The sequence below is a fragment of the Chrysoperla carnea genome, chromosome 2 (assembly GCF_905475395.1).
Source record: "Chrysoperla carnea chromosome 2, inChrCarn1.1, whole genome shotgun sequence".
In the NCBI taxonomy this organism is placed as follows: Eukaryota; Metazoa; Arthropoda; class Insecta; order Neuroptera; family Chrysopidae; genus Chrysoperla; species Chrysoperla carnea.
Window position 1 is genome coordinate 79,466,946 of NC_058338.1, and position 22,967 is coordinate 79,489,912.

Genomic DNA, 22,967 nt, shown 5'->3' on the forward strand with positions numbered 1-22,967 from the left:
ATATTTGAGACAAAATTTGGTTAATTTACGCAGTCTCGGCTTCATAATTTTTTCTTTTGTGTAATGTTTCAGCAAATTTCAATTAATATTATTCGTCAATCGACCTTATGCGCTGTATATTTATAGTTATAAACAATAATTTTTTTGTTTTTATCATTTGTATAAATAAATAATATTATATTCCTTTAAAGACTAAAAAAACTCTTTTAGAATACATAAAAACCTACAATATAAATTATTTAACTGAAGCGCCACTCCTAAAAAATATCTTTATAGATTACTATCATATTAAATAAAACTTTACATCAAAGAGTGTTTCAGAATTTTACGGTAATATTTTAGCTTTGCATTCTCCAGCATAAAGTTTATACAGTGTGTCGCATTTAAGATGAAGACATTCTCATATTTTCGTTATTTATAGGAATTTCGATTTGAAATTTTTCAGTCATACAGAGTGATGGGTCATATTTTTTAAAAACTTAACTAAAATTTAATCCCATCCTACGACATATTGATAAATTGGGTCGGTTCCTAATAATTTACCTAAATCTAAGCATCAGAGATGGTTAGATTTATCGAAAAAAAATTATTAGCAAAAATATTCTTAGAATATTTTTATACCATGGATATGAAATATACTAAGGTGTACTAAGTTTAGTCCCAAGTTTTTAACGCTTAAAAATATTGATACTATGAACAAAATTTTGGTATGGTGTTCATAAAAACATCTAATTAGTCCATTTCCGGTTGTCTGACCGTCTGTCATCACGATTACTCAAATACAAAAAGAGATTTCATTTTTATAGCGTGCTTAAGACGTAAAAAGTAAGGCCAATTTCTAAATGAGCAACATAGGTCAATTGGATCTTGTAAACCGTTAGAGACAGAACAAAAGTTTAAATTTAAAAAATGTTCCTAATAAAAAAATTAACAATTTTTGTTTGAAACATTTTTACCCATTAGAGCGCAAATTGTATAGTATGTATTATATGGGAATATCAGTTATATATCTGTGACATGTATGTATGTGTAATGTGACAGAGTAATCAACACTGTCTTTACATGGCATTTCAACAATCAACTCAGTCAATTGTTTGTTTTCACTTGTTTTTATACTCATATTCCTTGGTTTACACTCAGAATTCTATAAAATTCTAAATCTACACTCAAAAGTTTATCCCAGTCAGCAACTTCAATTTAATACACATTACAACACCACACCTGATAGTTCCAACTAATACTTATCAAAGGTGTCCTGTGATTCTGAAACACGATGTACTATGTATACATACAGCAAATATATTAATGGTAGAAAATTATTTAACAAAAAAAAAAAGTTTAAATACAATAATTTTATTACTCTAAATAAAAAACGAAATGCGACTTTTATAAATGAAATTAGATTATTGAATTGTTATATTATGATATAAAAACAAAGAAATATGTTTTGCTAATCATAATTATATAGGATAATAAATGATATTTTTATTTTATGATTTTAATGGGCGAGTTCAACATGCCATTTTAATTTGCGTAGTTTCAAAAAAAATTTTGTTGTTGAAAACATTACACAAAAATTTTATACACGTGTGTTTTTATTTTCCAAACAATTCAGTCAGGATTTTTTAACGTTTTAAAGTGCAGTTACATCAGAATCGAGTTTTGTTCTTTGAAAATTCTGAAAATTTATTCACAATATATGACTTATAAAGTTTTCTTTTGAGGATTTCAAAATTGCACAGCACTATTTTAGAGGTGTGTTCTCTAGGTCAAAAAAATTCATAACGCAGAACCTGCGTTAGTTAAGCGAATACCCTCAGAGATTGAAAAAATAACACATTTATCTTAAAATTGAATATTGTATTTTTAGTTTTGAAATAGATTTTATTTCGAAAAATTAACGTCTAGAGAAAAAATCACACATACTTTTTTGCTTAAAACTGAACAAAAACTAAAAAAAAAATGTATTTTGAAAAAATTCATACTTTTGTAATTTGCACATCCTCCACTCTTGTTTATCTGTCGATTTTTCTCATTTACGAACTTGGGGTTTAACCTCCGTTTCTCTGACATATACGCCTCTAACAGAGACCACCCACATTATTATTTGTTAATCTTTATTTATTTAACTTCATACATGTTTACAATTACAATTTGATGTGGGTGGATTCGGTTGCTTCGTTCTTATCCAAGCGACGACAATGTGATCAATTCTACCGCCCTCATTGTTATTATTTATTAAATTGTTCACACTGCCGCTGCCTGGATTCGAACCTACAACTTATGTCTAAATAGACGACCGGTCAGAGTCTAATGCCTTAGACCGTTCGGGCTCTCAAATATCTTAGACTTTTCTAATATGAAAACCCTTTTTGATACCAAATTTTATTCAAATCGGACTTAAATTTCGACCGCTAGAGAGTTAACAGACACAACAAACGTATAGATGCATATACGTGAAATTCACTAATAAGCATGCTCGAAAATTCCGATAACGTATATATTTCTGAGATGTCGGAGCATCGTTTATTACTAATTGACAGATTTTTAATAATCTATTGTGTAATTTTAAAACAAATATTTCGTTTCAAAATTTTACTAAAGACTGGCATAATTAATTGATACGAGTATTAATTTCTGCTTTTAAACAGAATAATAAAAATGTTTTCATATTTCACAATTCCATTTTATTACTTAAAAGTGTTAATATCGTGAAATTGTTGAAAAATAAACTTTTTTTTTATTACTCTTTAAATCAAATTAAAAACAAAATTCAAAATTCTGTAGTTTTAAACCGAAAATTATTAAGAAAATCGAGTCGACAATATCCAATTGTGTCAAGTTTCATTTTTTGAAACTTTTTTGTATATTTTATTGCTCAATTTCCGCGCTCTTACTAACCAAATCACGTTACAAAACTGTGTTCTGGGCTAAAAAAAAAAAATTGAGTCCTAGATTGAATATCTAGTGAACCATTTGTCGATTTCCGACTTGAGTATAATTTTTTTATTTTCTTTTTATTTACAAATGAAATTTACAAAATTAAAGAAAAAAAACGCTACCTAATTTTCAGGTACGGAACCCTAAACTCGCACTTGAAATATATCTTAGAACGCTTTTCATTAAACTACTACTTTTTACTTAAAGCCCTTTAGAAACTGAGCCGATTTTGTAGATCATCGCAAATTTTTTAGTTTTTTAAGGTACGATACCCTAAACTCACTTATAGCTAAGAATACTCTCCATTAAATTACCTTTCGAACGAAAGCAAAAAAATCAAAATCGGTTTATCAACAGATAGACAAACACACATAGCGGCCAAACTTATAACACCACTTTTTTTTTGTTTTGGGGGTTCATTAAAACGAAAATGATGTATTTTTATTGCTTCCAAAAAGGATTTTTCTTCTTTTCCATTCAGTTTCCGAAATATACAAGTGGAAACTTTATAAAAAATCAACTCTCCGGATCAGTGCTTTTTATAATTTTCTTGTTTTAAAAAAAGGATTTTAAATTTTCACATTATAAATAATTCCATGAAAATTCGATTTCCCAGGTAAAGTAATTTATTACAAAAATTATAATTTGATTTAATATCTTTTTAATTTAAAATGATTTTTTTTTATAATACTTATATCCTTTGAATATATCTTGTAGAATATGTTAATTTATAAATTTTGGTTTTTCCCTACAACATACATGCATACCAGAAATAATTCATACAAGGCTATTTTTATACTAAAATATATTGCATTTAATATGGAGAAAAAAACGTTTTATTTAGCAATCAATTAATTACTTGAAATCACAAACTATTGTAATGTTATTTTTAAAATTCTGATTCAGCATTTTACCTGATCAAATTCATGGAATATTTGTAATTTGTTCAAATTTTTGATTTTAATTGAAGTTTAATAATAACTATGAATAAACAGACATCATAGAAATTTATCTGGGATATATAATTCTTCAATTTAATCGATTGATTTAGTCAAAACTTAAATAGGTATACTGGGCTCTTCAGTAAGATGTTACCACTTATATGTATGTGATTATCTTTGTCCACAAATGCATATAAGTGGTAACATTTTACTAAACAAACCTGTATTTTATAGTATTTTAGTATTTACTGTTTAAAATAATTGTAGTATTAGTTTAAAAAAGACATACTTCTGATTTAGATTCAACCCAATATGTGAGTACATTGCGTTTGATTTGATCAGTATATTTAATATGACATAACATAAAAATTACATTGTACTTACTTTAAATTATCTCTGTTAGCTTTAACTTCTGATAACTTTTACTCACTCAATTTTTTTAGATGATAAAACATAAAATTTCACAAAAAAATACAAATTGACAGTTATAAAAAGATTTTTGCATTTTCTTCAAAGTCATGGTAACATGAATCGATTGACAACGTTTTAGTTATCTAGGTAACTCAGATCTCGGTTTTAAGTGTCTGTTGTAGTTTTTCTTGGTTTTAACTCTCAACCAGCAAACAAATAGCGTGCAATAAGGAACACAGTTCTAAAACAATCAAAATTTGGTGAAGATAAAGAAATTTGTTATTCTTTCAATGCGATATTTTGAATACAAATTATTTTTGCAAGCTCTGCAAAGTGTGTCCGATAATCGTGAAAATTGATAGTAGTGAATTATTTCATGTAGTTTACAAACCGATAGAACGAAGGCTTATTGAAAAATAAAAATTGACCACTAATAACAAAGAAACTATTACCTACTTTAAATGTAGATCTGCTTATGAACTTCCCCGTACGAGATACAATTAAACAATTAATAGGCAAGGTAAATAATAAACGAAAGTCGGTTTACATCAAGCATGGGCGAATAATTGTAAGACGAAGTCACCATTGTTATAACTTTATTGTGTGTCATAAACTCTATTGAATGTCTCTTTATCCAAGTCCGCATTAGTCATAGAGGAGGAAGCGAGACGGGTATACGAATCGTCTACCTATCTCAATTTCTCTAATAGTAGAAAAGATAGGTAGAAAAAAAATGTTGTCTGTCTGTCTTACTCGTATTTTAGGTTGTCGCTGGTTAGGTCACATTTACCCATGCTTGGTTTACACTGTTTTTGTGGACACCAACGGATAGTAATTTAAGAAAACACTTTAAATTTGTTTGAAAAATGTACAAACCTGGGTGTAGCTTAAAGTTCAAAAATGGAAAATAGTGGCATTCTTTTCTTTTATAACAATACAAAAGCAATAAAAACGTGTATAATTTAATAATAAATTAATCTATTTTGAAAGATTTAATACATAAAACATAATGAAACAATCTTCATAATAAAAAAGCTCGGAGCACCCATTTTAATTTTTACAATTTATAAATAATTTATCGCATACCTTTTCTGTATGTATTTTAATTATAATTGTAAAAAAAAAATGCTTATTAGGTATATAATTATTAAAGATTTTCTAAACAAAAGTCCATTTAGTGGTAATATTTTTTCTAAATGAAAATTTATTGCAATATTTTATCAAACCATTAATCGCGGATTAGAAGTGCCCATTGAATAAGTTGTCACTGCAATATTAACGCCTCTACTTTTGTATTTATCGTTCTTAAATTGTTAAATGTTTAGTTAATATTTATTTCCATTATAAATTCTGAAAATATCTTACTATAAACAATTTTATTTTTATTGTTTTCTAAAAATTAGTGAGTTGATTATATTTCCCCAGTATTGTTTAATGAAAACAATTTGAAGGCAGAAATTCAAAAACAAAATAATTATTAGGCATAAATAAGTTAAGGCTTATTCAGAATTCCATTTATCATGGTAAATATCAGAAAATGCTTCGGAAACCAAGAAACTTACCTGTTACAAAATGAATACCACTACAGTATATTTCAATTTTTGTATGAGATGTTCAAAATCCAACTTTAGAAATGTTTATTTTTTATTAACCCCGAAAACAAAAAGAAGCTTTTTATAATTTTGACCGATATATGTTTCTGCCTGACTGCCTGTCTATGGTATCGTAGCTTCTAAACGGATGAACCGATTTTGATTTTTTTTTTTGTTTTGTTTGAATGGTAATTTATTCTTAGCTATGTTTCAAGTGCGAATTTTAGGTTCCATACCCGAATAATTTGTCAGGGTTTTTAATATCTGTAAATTTTACTTGTTATATATAAAAAAATAAATTTTGCTTTTAAAACTGACTGAAATCGAAAATAATAGGTCTTGTATGAAAACCACGAAATTGCTGATTTAAAGCACTATTTTTAAATGGTGCCCCGGTAGATTTCCCAATAGCTCTTCGACTGGCAAGACAAACTGGGAATTAAAATTATTATAATATTATTTATTTTCACCGCTTAAACTTTTTTGTATTGGTACTATAATTGTGATCCAATAAAAAATATATAAAAAAATTCCCTTGATTATAATATTTCTTTTTTTATTTATTTAGATCCAACGTTATGGACAAATGAAGATGTTAAAGCGTGGCTCTTATGGACTTGTGATCAATTTAATTTACCTCCTGTTCAAATTGATTATTTCAACATGGACGGTCAAACACTTGCAAGTTTATCAAAAGAAGAATTTACACAAAGAGCTCATCAGGTATGTTTATTTCTTATAATTTTCTTAAATGAGCTCAAAGTGGCTATCAAAAAATTGTATTTAGAAAATAAAAGAGAGTTTTGATGTTGGAAGCGTTGGGCACATTCATTTTAAATTAAAAACAAAGATTTGCCTTCTGTCTTACATGAAGAACTTTATGTTAGCCAGGAAAATTTAAGGTATTAATTTTAGAAGTCAAATACTTGCTTGATTTAAAGAATTTAATTTTAGTTTTTTACTCCTACTTTTAGTTTTTTCTGTGTAGGAATTAATTAATGTTTAAAAAATACATACTTCTGATTTAGTAGTCAACCCAACATGTGCGTACATCACGTTTGGTTTGATCAGGATATTTATATTATGACATAACATAAAAATTTCATTGTGCTAACTTTAAATTATCTCTGTTAGCTTTAACTTCTGATAACTTTCACAACTCAATTTTTTATAATCATATCAAATCAGAACGATAGGGAACATAGTTTCAAAAATATAAGTTTATACGTTAGGCTCGAGCTCTTCTTTACTACTGCTACGGACCCATGTTATGTAACTACATTTTGGCTGATTATTTCTTGACACACACTTGTCCATTTATTTATTGATAAGAAAATTGTGCAAATAAATCTTACCAAAAAAACTTGAACTTTTATTATCAAAATTCAATGGAAATATTATAATACTTATTTATCACTTAAAAATACATGAACTTTTGTACCTCAATAATTTATTTTTTTCTTTATCAAATACATTATTTTCTCTCTCCTAATTACAATTATTACAAGCATTTTATAAAAATATTTTTATTTGAATATTATGTTAAATACGTTATTATTCACACAACCAAACGATTAATCATCCAACGAAGATATGTATTCTATAGTGGATTCACCAAACGTTGATTCCTCTCCCTCATATAAGACCACATTTTCGTTTCTGTGGAAAAATACTTTCTAGGTGATAGTAAAGTGCAATTTTGGTGAGGTCAAACACGAGATGTTAAATGCATGACTAAATGGTATCAATATTATTTAAACTTGATCGCCTCATTAAAACTTTCTGATCGATTTAAAAATAAAACAATTTGTTGTCGTTTTTTGTGATTTCATAATAGAAATCAATCAATAGGGAGTATTTATGAAATTTAAATTTAGTTCAAATATTTTTTTTCCGTAACTTTATTGGCTGGGCATTTCAACTAAACCATTATTTTAGTAATTAATATCTTTTTAATTACTTAAAATTAATTAATAAAAGTGGAAATTCAGTGTAAGAAATTCAAAATTTCTAAAACAGAAATTCAAATTTTAAAACGGACATAACGTCATATTATTGGCATGTCAAATTCGTTGACATACTGTATGGTATTAATTACTTACATTTGGTATGATATTACATTAATTTCTATTATTCTACGACTTTTTATTAGAAAACTTAATGATAACGAGTGTAAATTCTTTGTTGTAAATTCATTTCTTTAAAGTGTAAATTACATACATTGAACTGTCACCAATTGATAGGTCACATATTAATACGTTATCAACAGAGAGCGCCAAAAGACTGCGTTTAAACATCTCGAAATTATTCTGTATTTTAAATAGTTTTTTATACTTAATTAACGCATTTTTAAACAGTATTTATATTTTTTACTATGTTATTACGGTGTAAACAAGGAATTAAAAATATTAAAAAAATACATGAATATTTCCTATTGTTTTCGACCTGCCATTTTTCAAACATAGTTGTTTATATAAAAAAAAAACTTTTATCAATATTCCTCAAATTTTAAGCAATATAATTATACCAAAATTACGAACTGTGTAAAACAAAAATAAAAAGTATTTTTTCGTAAAAACTCTGACTTTGTTAGTTAATTTCTTCTAAACCGTACAGAGAATCGATCTGAATTTTGCCCAAAGTTATAAAAGGATCATTAATTGATAAATAAAATTTCAAATCTTTGGTATCATTTTCCATTTACAGTATCGAAATATCTTCCAGTGTTGGAATGAAAATGATTTAGACAAAAATTTAAAATTTTATTTATCAATTAATCACGCTTGTATAGATCTTTTGTGAAAAATTCATATCGATTCTCTGTACGGTTTATGAGAAATTTGTCCTTTTTTTTGTTAAAAACACTGTTTAGAGGATTGATATGAATTTTTCACAAAAGACTTATAAAAAGATGATTAATTAGTGTGAAACGGTGTTTTTTTAATTGACGAATACATACTTACTTGAAACTTCGTGTGTGACTTCCTTTTGACAAATCTACCAACCTTTCCTCTACGATTTTTGTCGGGCAAAAACAGCAGGGAATTTGTCGGACAATGAGACAACTTGATAACATTAATAAATATTACACAATAAAAGATTTTGTCCGCCAAAAATACTGCACAGATGAGCTTTATATTACCTCAAATATGCTGTACTTAAGTATTTTTGTTTTTGAATATACACATGGTTCACGAAATTTCAAGTATGTATTCATCAATTAAAAAACACCATGGTGTCTCACACTCTATAAATATTATTTCAAAAAATTTGGATCATTTTCATTAACTAATTAATATAAATTTTTGTAGTTTGTCAATATTTATTAGAAAAACTTTATAACATTTTCTCACAAAAGAAATATAAAAAAAATGTTAAGTCGTAAAAACGGGTTTTTTCTAGCAACAGTTCTTGCTAGATCTATGTGCGCTTTGTTCCTATTTTGATTGGAATTTTTTTAAACACTTAAATTCCAATAGAATAATCATATCAAATAAATCAGCAACACTTAAACTAACATAAACAGAAATCTTAATCAATGTTATAAAATCATAATCGTAAAAAAAAAAAAAATTATTACAACTACAATACGATTATTTAATAATGTCCATCATCAGCTATAATAAAATAAATATGAATTGAAATAAATTGTTTAAAAATATAATATGTGCACATACCAACCATACATGTTGAAAAATATATCAAAACAAATAAATAGAAAAAGTAGGTCTTTTACTTCTTGCTATGTGTAAAAAAAAAATAAAATAAAGAAAACTTTCTCTTCTTTCTTTTAAAAAATAATTTTCTACAGCCAGTGGCGTGCCTATCATCAGAAGATTTCTATAAATTTCATCTAGTGATGGAGAAATTTTCTAAATGTTGTTTAATCTAACAACATTTAGATCGTCCAAAAATTTATTTATCGCAAAATTGAATAAAAAAAATTAATTTTCATAACTTAAGTGGATTATATGTCTAATCTCAAAATATCTCATTTAGTTGTTACAGATTTATTTAAGAAGTTTACCTGTGTATGAAATATTCACTCTCGAAATTTTTTATTCTCGAATTATTTATTGAAATACCGAAAATAAACTATAAAGTATTGGACGGAAAAAAAATTCAAGTATTCCCTGGTCGATATACGGCAGAGCAGGGAAGGTACCGAAATCCATAATCTGTGTGAATTCAGAATCAAATCACTTAAGATGGTACGAGCACCAAGGCAATTTTAGATTTACGGTTGAAATTTTTTGTACCTTATTTTCAACTATGATGATAAATTTTCTTATAACTTCATGAATGTAGACGAAATATAAGAGTACAATTTTTCGATATCTGCTTTGGTTTTTGGAATATCGAAAGCTAAATAATAAAACAAAATTTTCGATATTTTTAAAATTACTCCAGATATCGAAAAATTTCATTCTTACTTTTCGTCTTATTTTGTTAATTTATAACATATAATTCACTATCAAAATTGAAAATATCTATTTTTTTAATTTGTGTCCCCACTACCGTGCTCATACATCCTTAATTAGTCAGACACAACGGATTTTATGTTCAATAATTTATTAAGATTTTAACTTTAATTTAAATAGTTTTTTTTTTTTAATTTCCACCGACTAGTTTTGGAGAAATCTATGAAAACATATCATCCATCTACCGTTTTACCATAAAACCAATGTTAAATATGCCTATTTTTTAAGTCATTTATTTATTTAAATAATCGGGCAGTTACCTCAAACACCTCCCAATCCACCCCATCCCCCCCCCGCCTCTAAAATTTTCAGAATTGATTTAGACGTAAATATTATTTTTCCTATGGAGTTGCTAGAAAAAGTAAAATAATCAAATATATCAGTATTAGTTAAAAATTTGCTGATGTCCACTCTTATAAGTACACCACTGCTTTATAATCGTGTTTGCATTTTATTAGAACGCAACAAAATTATTCAAATATCACTGGCATGCAATTTGCATATTCTTTTATTCTTTTTTAACACTAATTCAATATAATCTCAACAAAATTATAAAACAAAGATAATCACATATATTCAACATGTATTTCATATCTGTTGATTCTTTTTTTATAAAATTATAATAATTTTGATTATTTTTTTATACATTATATATATATATATTTTAATGATAATTCTTTGAATAAAATAAATAATATATATGCTTAGCTGGTTGGCTCGTTGTTGGTTGGAGGAGAGAATGTCTGGGGCTAGAATTTATGGAATGTGTATAATTTCTTATATGTTGGAGGACGATCTGACGACATTGCCGTAAGCGTTAAAAAAAAAAAAAAGTAAAAGAGTTTAAAATTATTTTATTGAAGAAAGTTGTGTATATTTGTATCAATTTGTTTTATTTCGCATTCTTTTTTATATTGTTTGTTATATTCGAAATAAAAAAAGTTGTAAAAGTTTTATTCGAAATAAAAAAAGTTGTAATAATTGTAAATCGAAAAACTTAAGATCGGTGCAAATTTTCGACTCTAACTTGATAAGAATAGCTAAATCAGCAGTTAAGGAGATATACAAGGATTGAAAAACACTTCGGAATTCAATAAAACTTTATAAATACATTTTTTCATTAGAAACATCTATCCAACCAATTTATTCTTAGTCGACCAAAGTATAATTTATGCTTTACCCTGCATCTGCAAGTGAATACTGTATCTACCTAAATAGATATTTCCCCGGGAGAATTTATTATCCAATTGTGTACGTGACTACATTCTTAAAAGTAATTCACATAAACATCGTGATACGCTTCAAAAAAAAAAAAAAATTTGCATCACTAAAAATGGCAAATCTCTATATATTATAAATGCGAAAGTAAGCATGTTTGTTTGTTACGCTTTCACGCTAAAACTAGCGAAAGGTTTTTAATGAAACTGTACAGCAATATAACTCATATTTCAGAATAACACATGAGATATAATTTATAAAGATATATTAATAAAGAAAAAAAATTTTTTTAATTAATTTAATTTGACATTACCATAAATTACAAATTTCTGTAACATTATTCAATATAAAATATTTCACGGCCATCTTTCTGATATACTCAATAAATAATTACTATTATACATTTAAAAAAATAGAAAGCCATACATATATTTTACCTGTGTAAAATAATCCTTACCATTATTTCGAGTGTTATAGAAAGTGGATAAGCGAGAGCAATCTTTATCAATCTTTGCTTTTAACCCCAGCGAAGCGGGTGGGTATCACTTTAGTATAAAATATTTTTATGATACACCAGATGGCTTATTATAAATCCACAAAAAAAAGTTTTTGCCCAAGGTTATCTTACATTAAATTACTTTTTTTTATTTTTTTTATACACCTTTGAACTACCACAATTTTTGACGATAAATATTAAAAAATTTTAATTACCTAATTTAAATAAAATATATTTTATTCATTATCAAAAACTCAACCGGTTTTTGTGTTTAAATCGTTTTTAAGACAAATTTTCCTGAGAAAAAAGAAGCAAATAAATAACTCTCTGTGTTTTTTTTTTTTTTAAATTTAATTTAGGGTGGCGGTTGTGATTTACATGCTCAACTTGAAATATGGAAAGCTGCATGTTTGGAAACAGAAATTGTTAGGGCATCCATGAACTCACCGTTAAATAATAGTGCAATAATTGAAACGACAACATCTACATCGTCATCAACGGCTGCTGTCTCAATTTCTCAAACAACTACTACATCGGTGCCAATTCTATCACCTACGTCACCTCCAGTACCGATAACAATTAATCAAATTAATAATCAACAAACAAGTAGTAGTACAAGCAATAACAGCAGTTGTTCACTGGGTCAACAGCAGAATGTGTGGCCAAAACCAAATAGTAATCAATCCAGTACAACGTCAAGTGGAGATATTTCAGATGGTAAATATTTTTTTGAATTAAATTTTTGTTTGCTATATTTATAAAATTTGAGACTCATTTTGCGTATTTAAACTTATTGAATCAAAATTTTTTGATTATTTGCAAATACATATTAAATTTAACACTTTTACAATGTATGACCAAATGTTCGAATTATAGCCAATCCTCGCCAATATTTTTGAAAGTTAATTTCAGATGTGTGACCAAAAAACGATTTTATTGTCCCGTTAGTCTATCAACGTACTATGCCACTCAATCGCAGTACCGATACAAGATTATTATTGACTTACATCTTACATCCGAGACAATTTAAGGAAGATTGCATTAGAAAGAAATTTTAAGAATTGTTTACCACATTTTAAGGAATGATAATGAACTGCGTTAACTAGGCAAACTTTATCTTAAGAGATAATATTGCATATTTAATTTTTCAGGAATTTCAATTTCGAAAACTAAGCGTCTAGAAAAAAAAAATTACAATAATCTTTTTGCTTAAAACTGGTCAAATAATAAAAAAGATTGTATATTTTGAACAAATTCAAATTTTTGTACTTTGGGCAACCTCCTCTCCATCCCCTGTTTATCTTTCGATTTTTCTCATTAACAAATTTGACTTTTCAAATACCAAAACTATTCTTGGTACCAAATTTTATTAAAATCGTCTTGCAATTGCGATCGCAAGAGAGGGTACAGCCACATAAAGGTACACACACATACATAAATATATATAGTAAGCGAATGACCGAACTTTACTCGGTATTTTTCTGGTAAAAAGGCACTAAAATAAGAACCATTTAAAATGTCTCTACACAAATACCTATTTGAATGCCCCGCCAATGCACTTTATTTCGTCGCTAATAGATGTCAGAAAGGGTCATATTTTGCAATCAATGCTACAGTTTCTCCTGAAAACACGGATAAAACGAAATTTCTAAAAATCTAGCTAGATCTATTTTTCACACCAAAAACCCCCTGCATACTAATTTTCATGAAAATCGTTGGAGCCGTTTACGAGATTCCTGATAAATATAAACATATACAAGAATTGCTCGTTTAAATATATAAGATATAAATTTTAACGATGGTCATTTTTGACATTCATTTGGTAGAATCGATGAATATTTGAAGAAATTTTTTCAAAATTCAGTATAAAAGCAATCCATTTTCTTCGGATGAAATTCGTTAATACATACCTACATCAAAGGAAAAAATTGTCTGGCGTTTAAGTTTCCTGAAAATAAATGTGAAATTCATAGTTGTGTCCCTCTTCCTCTTGCATAACCCCTTGGATTAATTTTGGTTGTCAAAACTGTTTTCTTTTTTCATAAAGATGAAATTAAAAGCCTCTTTTCTAAAAACTATCTTAGGTATTGCAAATTAGAATTTTTTTATTCTATTAAGAAAAAATTATCACGTTTAAGAATTTTAATATTTTAGTTGAAAGTTAAAAAATAATTTTAAAAAAAAGGCACTCAAAAAATACTTATCAACTATAAATAATTATTTTTTCACACATTTTCTTAAAAATGCATTTATCCATATTATAAACATTTCTGTTATCCTACATTACCGACTAAGATTTCTGGTAATCGACGAGACTATAGTTCGCGATAAATCTTATTATTAATCTGATAAGAAATAGTATGAAATTTTATTTTAAAATTTTCTTCGAAAAAAAAAATCATTTGGATAGAAAAATCAACACAATCATATAACAATAAATTAATCTGTAATTATTTGGTAATTAAACGAAAGCATATTAATATAGCATTGAAAAAATAATTATTGCAAAATTCGAGACAAAGATTTATTATTACTAGTAATTGTAATTCAATTTATTAATGACGAATTTATATGAAATTAGTAAGTGATATTTATTTTAAATAACGGAACGATATTTTCAATACACAATTTTTTACCAAGAATTTTAACAGGCAAGGCTACAACAAAGACGAAATCTATTTCTAAATTTGATATAGAATTTTTATTTGAATTTAAAAGTATATACCTATGATTCATACAATAAATACCTATAATTATTAATTTATAAAAAATGATAATAATAGATAATACAGTCATATTCCTTAAATATGTGTCAACTATAATGTTACAGGCATGTTCATAAAGTGAGGAAAAAGTGAATGAGTTTGCACATTAAAATATTTTTCTTATTAATACACTTTTATGATAAACTTGATTAAATAATAAAAAAAAATCATATATGTTTGGTTAACTTAAAATAATTATTAAAAATGTATAAAAATTGAGTTAGTTAACTTGTTATACCATGTATATGAAATATACTAAGGTTTACTAAGTTTAGTCCCAAGTTTGTCACGCTTAAAAATATTGATCCAATGAACAAAATTTTGGTATAGGTGTTCATAAAATCACCTAATTAGTCCATTTTCGGTTGTCTGTCTGCCTGTCTGTCGTCTGTCTGTCCGTCTGTCATCACGATTACTCAAAAACGAAAAGAGATATCAAGCTGAAATTTTTATAGCGTGCTTAGGACGTTAAAAGTGAGGTCAAGTTCTTAAATGAGCAACATGGGTCAATTGGGTCTTGGGTCCGTAGGACCCATCTTGTAAACCGCTAGAGATAGAACAAAAGTTTAAATGTAAAAAATGTTCCTTATAAAAAAATAAACATCTTTTGTTTGAAACATTTTTTCGTAAACATCACTGTTATGTATTATATGGGAATATCAGTTATATATGTGTGACATGTATGTATGTGTAATGTGACAGTAATCAACACTGTCTATACATGGTATTTCAACAATTAAATCAGTCAATTGTTTGTTTTCACTTTTTGAAAAATTAACTTTAACACACCAAAATTTTTGTGAGACACGTGTTTCTGACGTTGTTACAAGAAACTAAAAATGACTCAAAAAGACCTATTTTCAGAATTAAATTAAATTTATAAATATTGGAGATAAACTTCCCGCAGTACGAGTTTTTATTAGAAATTCTTTTTTTAAAGAATCCTCTTTAAGAATCGTTATCTTTGAAATTTCTTAAATATTAATCTATTATGAAATAATGGCGAAAAACGAACTACATTTTTTTTTTCATATTTAATTGTTTATAACTTTTGCAATTATTATGTGCTGAAAAACGCTTCTGGCACGTTTTTCAAGGCATCATTTCGAATCTAACGAGCTATCACACGTCGTTTTTCGACCAGTATTTCTATATTTCACCAATTTGATCTTGTTTCTAGACTATTTGGACTTGTGACATTTTCCCGTATAGAATTGGCTTTTTTTTCTTGATTTAAAAAAAAATTAAAAGCTAATAATTTTCACACGAGTATATTTGTAGATTATACCGAATATTTTTGATAAATTACCATGTTAATGAATTATATAACGATTGATAGCGCGATTTAAACATTAAAAACTTCCAATGCAATAAACAGTGCATTTCTAACCCAGTTAACTGAAGGATAACCGGTAAATGGACCGTATTACACATTTGTAATTTATTCAAAGATATATAGATCTGTTTAAGATATTTATTATAATAAATATCTTTAATAATAATTATTATTAATAATTTACTTTTATATGCTTAATTAATTGTTTTATTTGTAATTATAACGCTATCATAATTTAACTTTATTATTACCTCAATATCTAGCATTATTTAATTAATAAACCTGATATATTTTTAATTTGTGTAACTTTAACAGCAGCATGCAAAGTCCTTTCATCTATCTGAAAATGAGAAATAGCTGTAAACAACAGTACCCGTTCATTTTTATTATTTTCGTTTTGAAACATGATCTCACTCTAGGAGTTAAATGCTGCAATTCTTTACATGTTATTGTTATAGAAAATGACAAATTAAAATTATTGAAAAACACTAATTAAATAAACTTAATGCATTAAAAATTGTGAAAATAAGAAATCAAATTGAACAAATATTATTTATTTAAATTTGTGAGACAATAATATTAAATTTTTAATGTAAGTCATAAATGCAATCCATACAATTATGTATGCATCCATACAATTCTATAATTAAAGTAGTGTATCGTTACCATGGAAACACCTCCAATAAAACTCACGCACGGCGCGAATATATGAAGTATATCAAAGTATATTAAGTCCCTAGTTTGTAACGCTTAAAAATATTAATGCTACGAACAAAATTTTTGTATGGTCTGTCAACGCGATAACTCAAAACCTAAAAGAGATATCAATCTGAAATTATTATAGTGTGCTCAGGACGTAAAAAGTGAGGTCGAATTCGTAAATGAGCAACATAAGTCTAGGTTTGGGTCCGTAGGACCCATTTTGTAAACCGTTAGAGATAGAACAAAAGTTTTTGTGTTAAAAATGTTCCTTATAAAAAAAATGAACAACTTTTGTTTTAAACATTTTTTCGTAAACATGTTTACCTGTGAGGGCGCAAATTAGCTTATATATTAAATTTATACGTTACATATATTATGTAGGTTTGATTATCTCTCTTTACTTACAGGACGGAAAAAAACAAACGAATGCGTAATCAACAGTGTCTATACATGCTATTTCAACAATTAACTCAGTCAATTGTTTGTTTTCACTTGTTTATAAATGTTATTTAGCTGTCTCTTTTTGCAAGTTCTTTCGTGCAATGACAAATAGCTAATTGCCCATCGACTAAACAAATTTAGCACCCTAAATGGCAAATTAACTATTATTGTTTGAGCGAAAATAGTCTTGAAAGAGACATATATATGGAAAATTCATTGTATACGCCTTATATTATATTACCGATCGTTTAAAATGGATGTAATTTTTCCCAGATTCTTTTAATTAATAATTTTTCACTATAAATAGGTATGTTATTAGTTGTAACGAATTATAATTATTAACACCTTTCGTAAACAAATTGTGTTCTTGTAATTTATCGTTAAATTTTCATTAAAATTTAAAAAAAATTTTGTACATATTGTTTGTTGCAAAAAAAACATAAAAATTGAATAATATATTTTAATTTATTATATAAATGACAGAAAAGTATATGTAGGTATAAATGACAGAAAAATATCAAGGCTAAAAAATGACAATCGAAAGGTTTTACTATTATGATTTTAAATAGAATTCATAAATCAATCCAACGGTAAAAATATTTCTATGCACGATTTTAAGTGTTTTTTAAATATATAAATAAGCAAAACCAAACAATTGACTGAGTTAATTGTTGAAATACCATGTATAGACAGTGTTGATTACGCAATCGTTTCTTTTTTTACGTCATGTAAGTAAAGAAAGATAAACAAACAAACACATACATAATATCTGTAGCGTATAAATTTAAAATATGAACAATAGGTACTTGTATATACATACTATATAATCTTTCTAAGGTAATTTGCTGCCTCACGGATAAACAGTGATATTTACGAAAAAATGTTTCAAACGAAAGTTGTTTATTTTTTTATAGAGAATTTATTTTCAACATTTTTTACATTTAAACTTTTATTCTATCTCTAACGGTTTACAAGATGAGTCCAACGAACCCAAGACCTTGACCTATGTTACCCATTTACGAAATCGACCTCGCTTTTTACATCCTGACCCCGCTATAAAAATTTCAGCTTGATATCTCTTTTCGTTCTCGTGATTACAGACAGACAGACGGACAACCGGAAATGGACTAAATAGGTGATTTTATGAACACATACCAAAATTTTTTTGTAGCCTCAATATTTTTAAGCGTTACAAACTTGGGACTAAACTTAATATACCTTGATATATTTCATATGCATAGTATAAAAATTTAGTGTGAACGCTACAAAACCTCTATATACACGCATAAGATTTACGCTCCCTCTTAATAAGTGTATTTTAGGGTATTTTAGGTCCAAAAAATAGTTTCATCTCGTCCAAGAGTCTTTCTTATCCATCTAAGGTCCCAATTTTGGTTTAACAAAAAAGACTCATTTCTTCTTTCCTACCGGTATCTCTTCTTTTCTCCAAAAGTTATTGAATCATTTAGTTTTAGACATCAAGGATTTTTAATGCATAATTTAAAAACAGTCATTAAATTTTACAATCAACTGTATAATTAATTTAAAGAATTTTTGATTTATTATAATTAGTTAGGCACTAAATTGATAAAAGTTGGGTAATTAAAAAGTGTTAATTAAGTGTTAATAGTCGATTAAGAAGTTTCGATACCAAAACGAAAGTGTTACCAAAGAACTGAAATGTGCCTTTTTTTGGTAAAGAAACAGAATTTGATAGTTATAATTTCTCCAAAACCGTTCAGTGAATCGATATGAATTTTTCTCACAAGACGGGTATAAAAGGATGATTAATTGATAAATACAATTTCAAATTTTTTGGATCTTTTTCATTTTTTGATATCGAAATACCTAAAATTAGCCAAGATAGCAGTTTCAGTCAAGTGCATTTTTGCTTACAACGGAACACTTAAAAGTGCTTTTAGATAAGGTTGACCATATATTTTACTAAAAGAAAAAGATTAAATTAAACTAAAATTATTCATTATGATTAACCTAGTCTAAAAAAAAAAGAAGACAGATTTTGCTGTACTAAAATAGGTTTAAATGTAATAATATAGCTTTATTAATGAAAATTTGTATAGAACAACTCGGCATAATTGAACGGTGAATCATATATAATTGAATAAAATGATTCAACATTCAAAAAAAGTAAAAGTTAAAAGATTTAGAATGTACTTAATAGTTTTTATTCTTTGTTTTCAGATGATGACGAAGACAGTTCAATGGTAGTAACACCAACGGCAACAAATGTTACAACATCAACTGTTGCAACAGCTAACAAAACAGTAACAACTCCTGGTGGAAAGGCAACAACATCACGTGGAGCAACCGGTGGTGGATCACATATTCATTTATGGCAATTTTTAAAAGAATTATTAGCATCACCAACGTTATACGGTACAGCAATACGTTGGTTAGATCGTGGAAAAGGTGTCTTCAAAATTGAGGATTCAGTACGTGTCGCTCGATTATGGGGTAAACGTAAAAATCGACCGGCTATGAACTATGATAAATTGTCACGATCAATACGGCAATACTATAAAAAGGGTATCATGAAAAAGACAGAACGGTCTCAAAGGCTTGTTTATCAATTTTGTCATCCGTATTGTTTGTAAATTCAGCGACAAAACTATTTATTTTTGTAAGATATTCCAAAAAATTTAGTCCAGGTGTTGGGGTGACAAAAATTCATTGGGTACTATTTTTTTAACTTGTAAATACAAAAACAATTAGCAAATAACGTAATTAAGCTTTAATTTAAGAAACAAATGATATGGTATCGTAATTTTTAATATTACGATTACTGTTATCGTTATACCTGCCAGTTAGGCGGACGTAATTAATATTTAAAAATATTTCCTTTTTGGAAGGTAATTTCTAAAAAGGAAAACAAATTGTATAATTTAAGTTTAAGGAATAATTTTTTGATTTGCCGATTATTAGACACAGAGTTAAAAAATTAATTTGTTGTCTTTTTTTTCGTGGAAATATCTTGATGCTCAAATTAAAAATTATTTTTTAATTTTTGATGCTCGGTATTTTTTATGAAAAAAAGTAAACGACAAATTTTGTTTTTTTTAACTTATTCCAAATGTGTTGAAAGTTCGGTGATTTTTGGTCCCATATATCCATGATATATTTATCAAGTAAGTTCTATGAACAATTTATATACGCAATATTATTTTTGTTAATTTTTTTTAGAATTTTAAGTTTGTAGTCTAGAAAAAAGGTTTCATGTGAAACCATTTTTAAATTTACGTTAATAATATATTTAAATATTTTATTATTTTTATATAAAAAAAATGTTTTTATTTATAAGAATTTAAGAAGTCTAATTTTCTTTGACGAATGTTTTCCAGAACGAAAACCTATTTTAATTGTCCAAAAATATAATGATATTTGTCCCAAGTTTATCCTTCATCAGAAATTTTGAGTAGAACAATTTAAAAATATTTTTTAAATTGTACATTTAAAAAAAAAGTTATTTTGGACGAAAAGAACTTAGAATATAATCAAAATGAAATGCCAAATTAGAATAGTTTTATTCATTTAAAAAGAAAAATTGAAAATTTGTAAATTCAGAAAAAAATTTAATGTATAAATTTTTTTAATTTTTTTATAAATTTATATTCGAAATTATTTTTAATTTCCCGCCGATTTTCAATAAAAAAAGTATCTACTATCCTTTATTTATTTGAAAAACTTTGTTTTTGATCCTTTTTTTATTTTTTTGATAAAAGGAAATTTTATTAACATAATTTCTGGGATTGAGCTTTAATAATCACGTATGCAATAATTAATTATAAGTATATTTATTAATTAAAAAAATTATTTTGCCATTATTTTATATTTTTTTTAAATTATTAATTTAGTTTTTTATTTTTGGTGGTTTGTATATGTTTTTATATGGGGTAATTTTAATTTTTTAATAAAAAAAAATTAATGTATAAAATTATTATTTTATTAAAAATGGAAACTTTGTGATCTTAACAATATTGTTATTTCAGTCAAAATTTGTTTTAAAAATATGAAGTTTTGTAAAGTTTTTTATTAGAAATAAATTGGCTCAAAATTAAGGAAAATTTTATTTTATTTTTTGTGAAATTTATTTAAAACCTTCACACATACTTCAGGTAAATAAGCAAATTCGTAATACAGTGGAACTTGGTTAAGTGGGACTTTGGATAAGTGAGAAACCTCCATAACTGGAACTCATGCTGAGATCCCAACACCAACACTTTGGCATGGACTTACCTCTTAGTGAGACGAAACAAACCTCTATATCTGGGATTCGTTCTTTAAATTTTATCGTCATAGTTACCTCTAAAACCGAGACAGCGAGTTAATTTTATATGCATTAATCTCTGTGACTGAGAACTGAGATAACATCGTTTTGTTTGACTAATTTTGAGACTAAATGACCTTCAGTTTTAGTTTTGCTTTACTATCTACGGATGTTTATTTGAAAAATGCCGAAACGAAAGCTCAAATCGTTATCAGTACGTGAAAAACTGAAGTTAATATCCGTTTATGAAAGTGGGAAGGCATGTGGTGAAGTCTGTGTCAAACTTAATGTACCAAAATCTACTCTTTGTAGAATAATTCAGAATAAAGATAAAATTCAATCACAATGTTCTGAAGGACGAGGAAAACTAAAACGTGTACGTTTATCAGAATATCCTCAACTTGAACAGTGTTTGCTAACATAAGTCAAACAATTTGGTAACAAAAACGTTCCGATAAGTGGATCAAAAGAAAAGGAAAAAGTTTTTGGGCGAAGGCTCGGTGGTATAATATTTGTAACAGCAATGATATTGATAATACGTTATTTTATTTAATAATCGCAGATATTTATTTATACCTGGATATCTGAGACACTGGATAAGTGGAATACCTCTATAAGTGAGAAAAATTTGCAGGTCCCTTGATGTTTCACTTAATCAGGTTAGTTTTACCTACTTACCCACTGTGTTTATATTTAAATAAAATTCAAAATTAAGCTTATAAAAAAAAAACCTGAAGAACTAAGAACGGAATTATCGATGAACTAATTCGTATAGTTCACCTGAAAGGGCGCTCTTTTGAACTATAGTTCGTTCGTGAACTACAGAAGTCTAGTATAAAGATACCTGTACACTATAGCTAGGTAATGTTCACGACATCTAGTCATATTTATATTATAATTCTATATTGTCGGTAACTTCAGTTAAATCAATACAACAAAACTTGTTCGGTAACTCTATCTAGTAAAAATATTATGTAAATAATGATATTATCTACCCTTAAATGTATACCCACATACAAATATGATAAATATTATATTCTCTCTCCGTCTCTGTTGCACCCCTATACAATACTACCTATCAGAGCATCAGACATCAGCCTTACAACCCACATTTCAACCCTAGTTAAATGTCAATTGTCTGCTTCGTTTGATTTTAGCATTATGTGTATTAAAACTAGTAGTTTATAGTTTTACGTTCCAAAAAAATTTTTTAAATAAATTGTGACTGCTTAGTTATGTAAACCAGCACTTAAATTCGCTTTACCTAAACGTAAAAAAAATTTAAAACAAAAAAAACGAAGCACAAAAATGAATATTTACCAAATAAATTATTCGCCTACGCAATTTATAGATTAAATT

General features: G+C 26.9%; 1 protein-coding gene across 2 annotated transcripts in view; it reads left to right on the forward strand.

Moving 5' to 3' along the window:
• Positions 1-20,165, forward strand: part of LOC123291960 (DNA-binding protein D-ETS-4-like) — a 37,092-nt gene extending 16,927 nt beyond the window's left edge. For both annotated transcript variants that reach the window (XM_044872441.1, XM_044872442.1), the window contains exons 3-5: positions 6,453-6,607; positions 12,439-12,796; positions 19,526-20,165. In XM_044872441.1, coding sequence (XP_044728376.1) covers positions 6,453-6,607; positions 12,439-12,796; positions 19,526-19,938 — 926 coding nt within the window. In that variant the 3' untranslated portion in view covers positions 19,939-20,165. The remainder of the gene's footprint in view (positions 1-6,452; positions 6,608-12,438; positions 12,797-19,525) is intronic.
• The last annotated feature ends 2,802 nt before the right edge of the window (positions 20,166-22,967 follow it).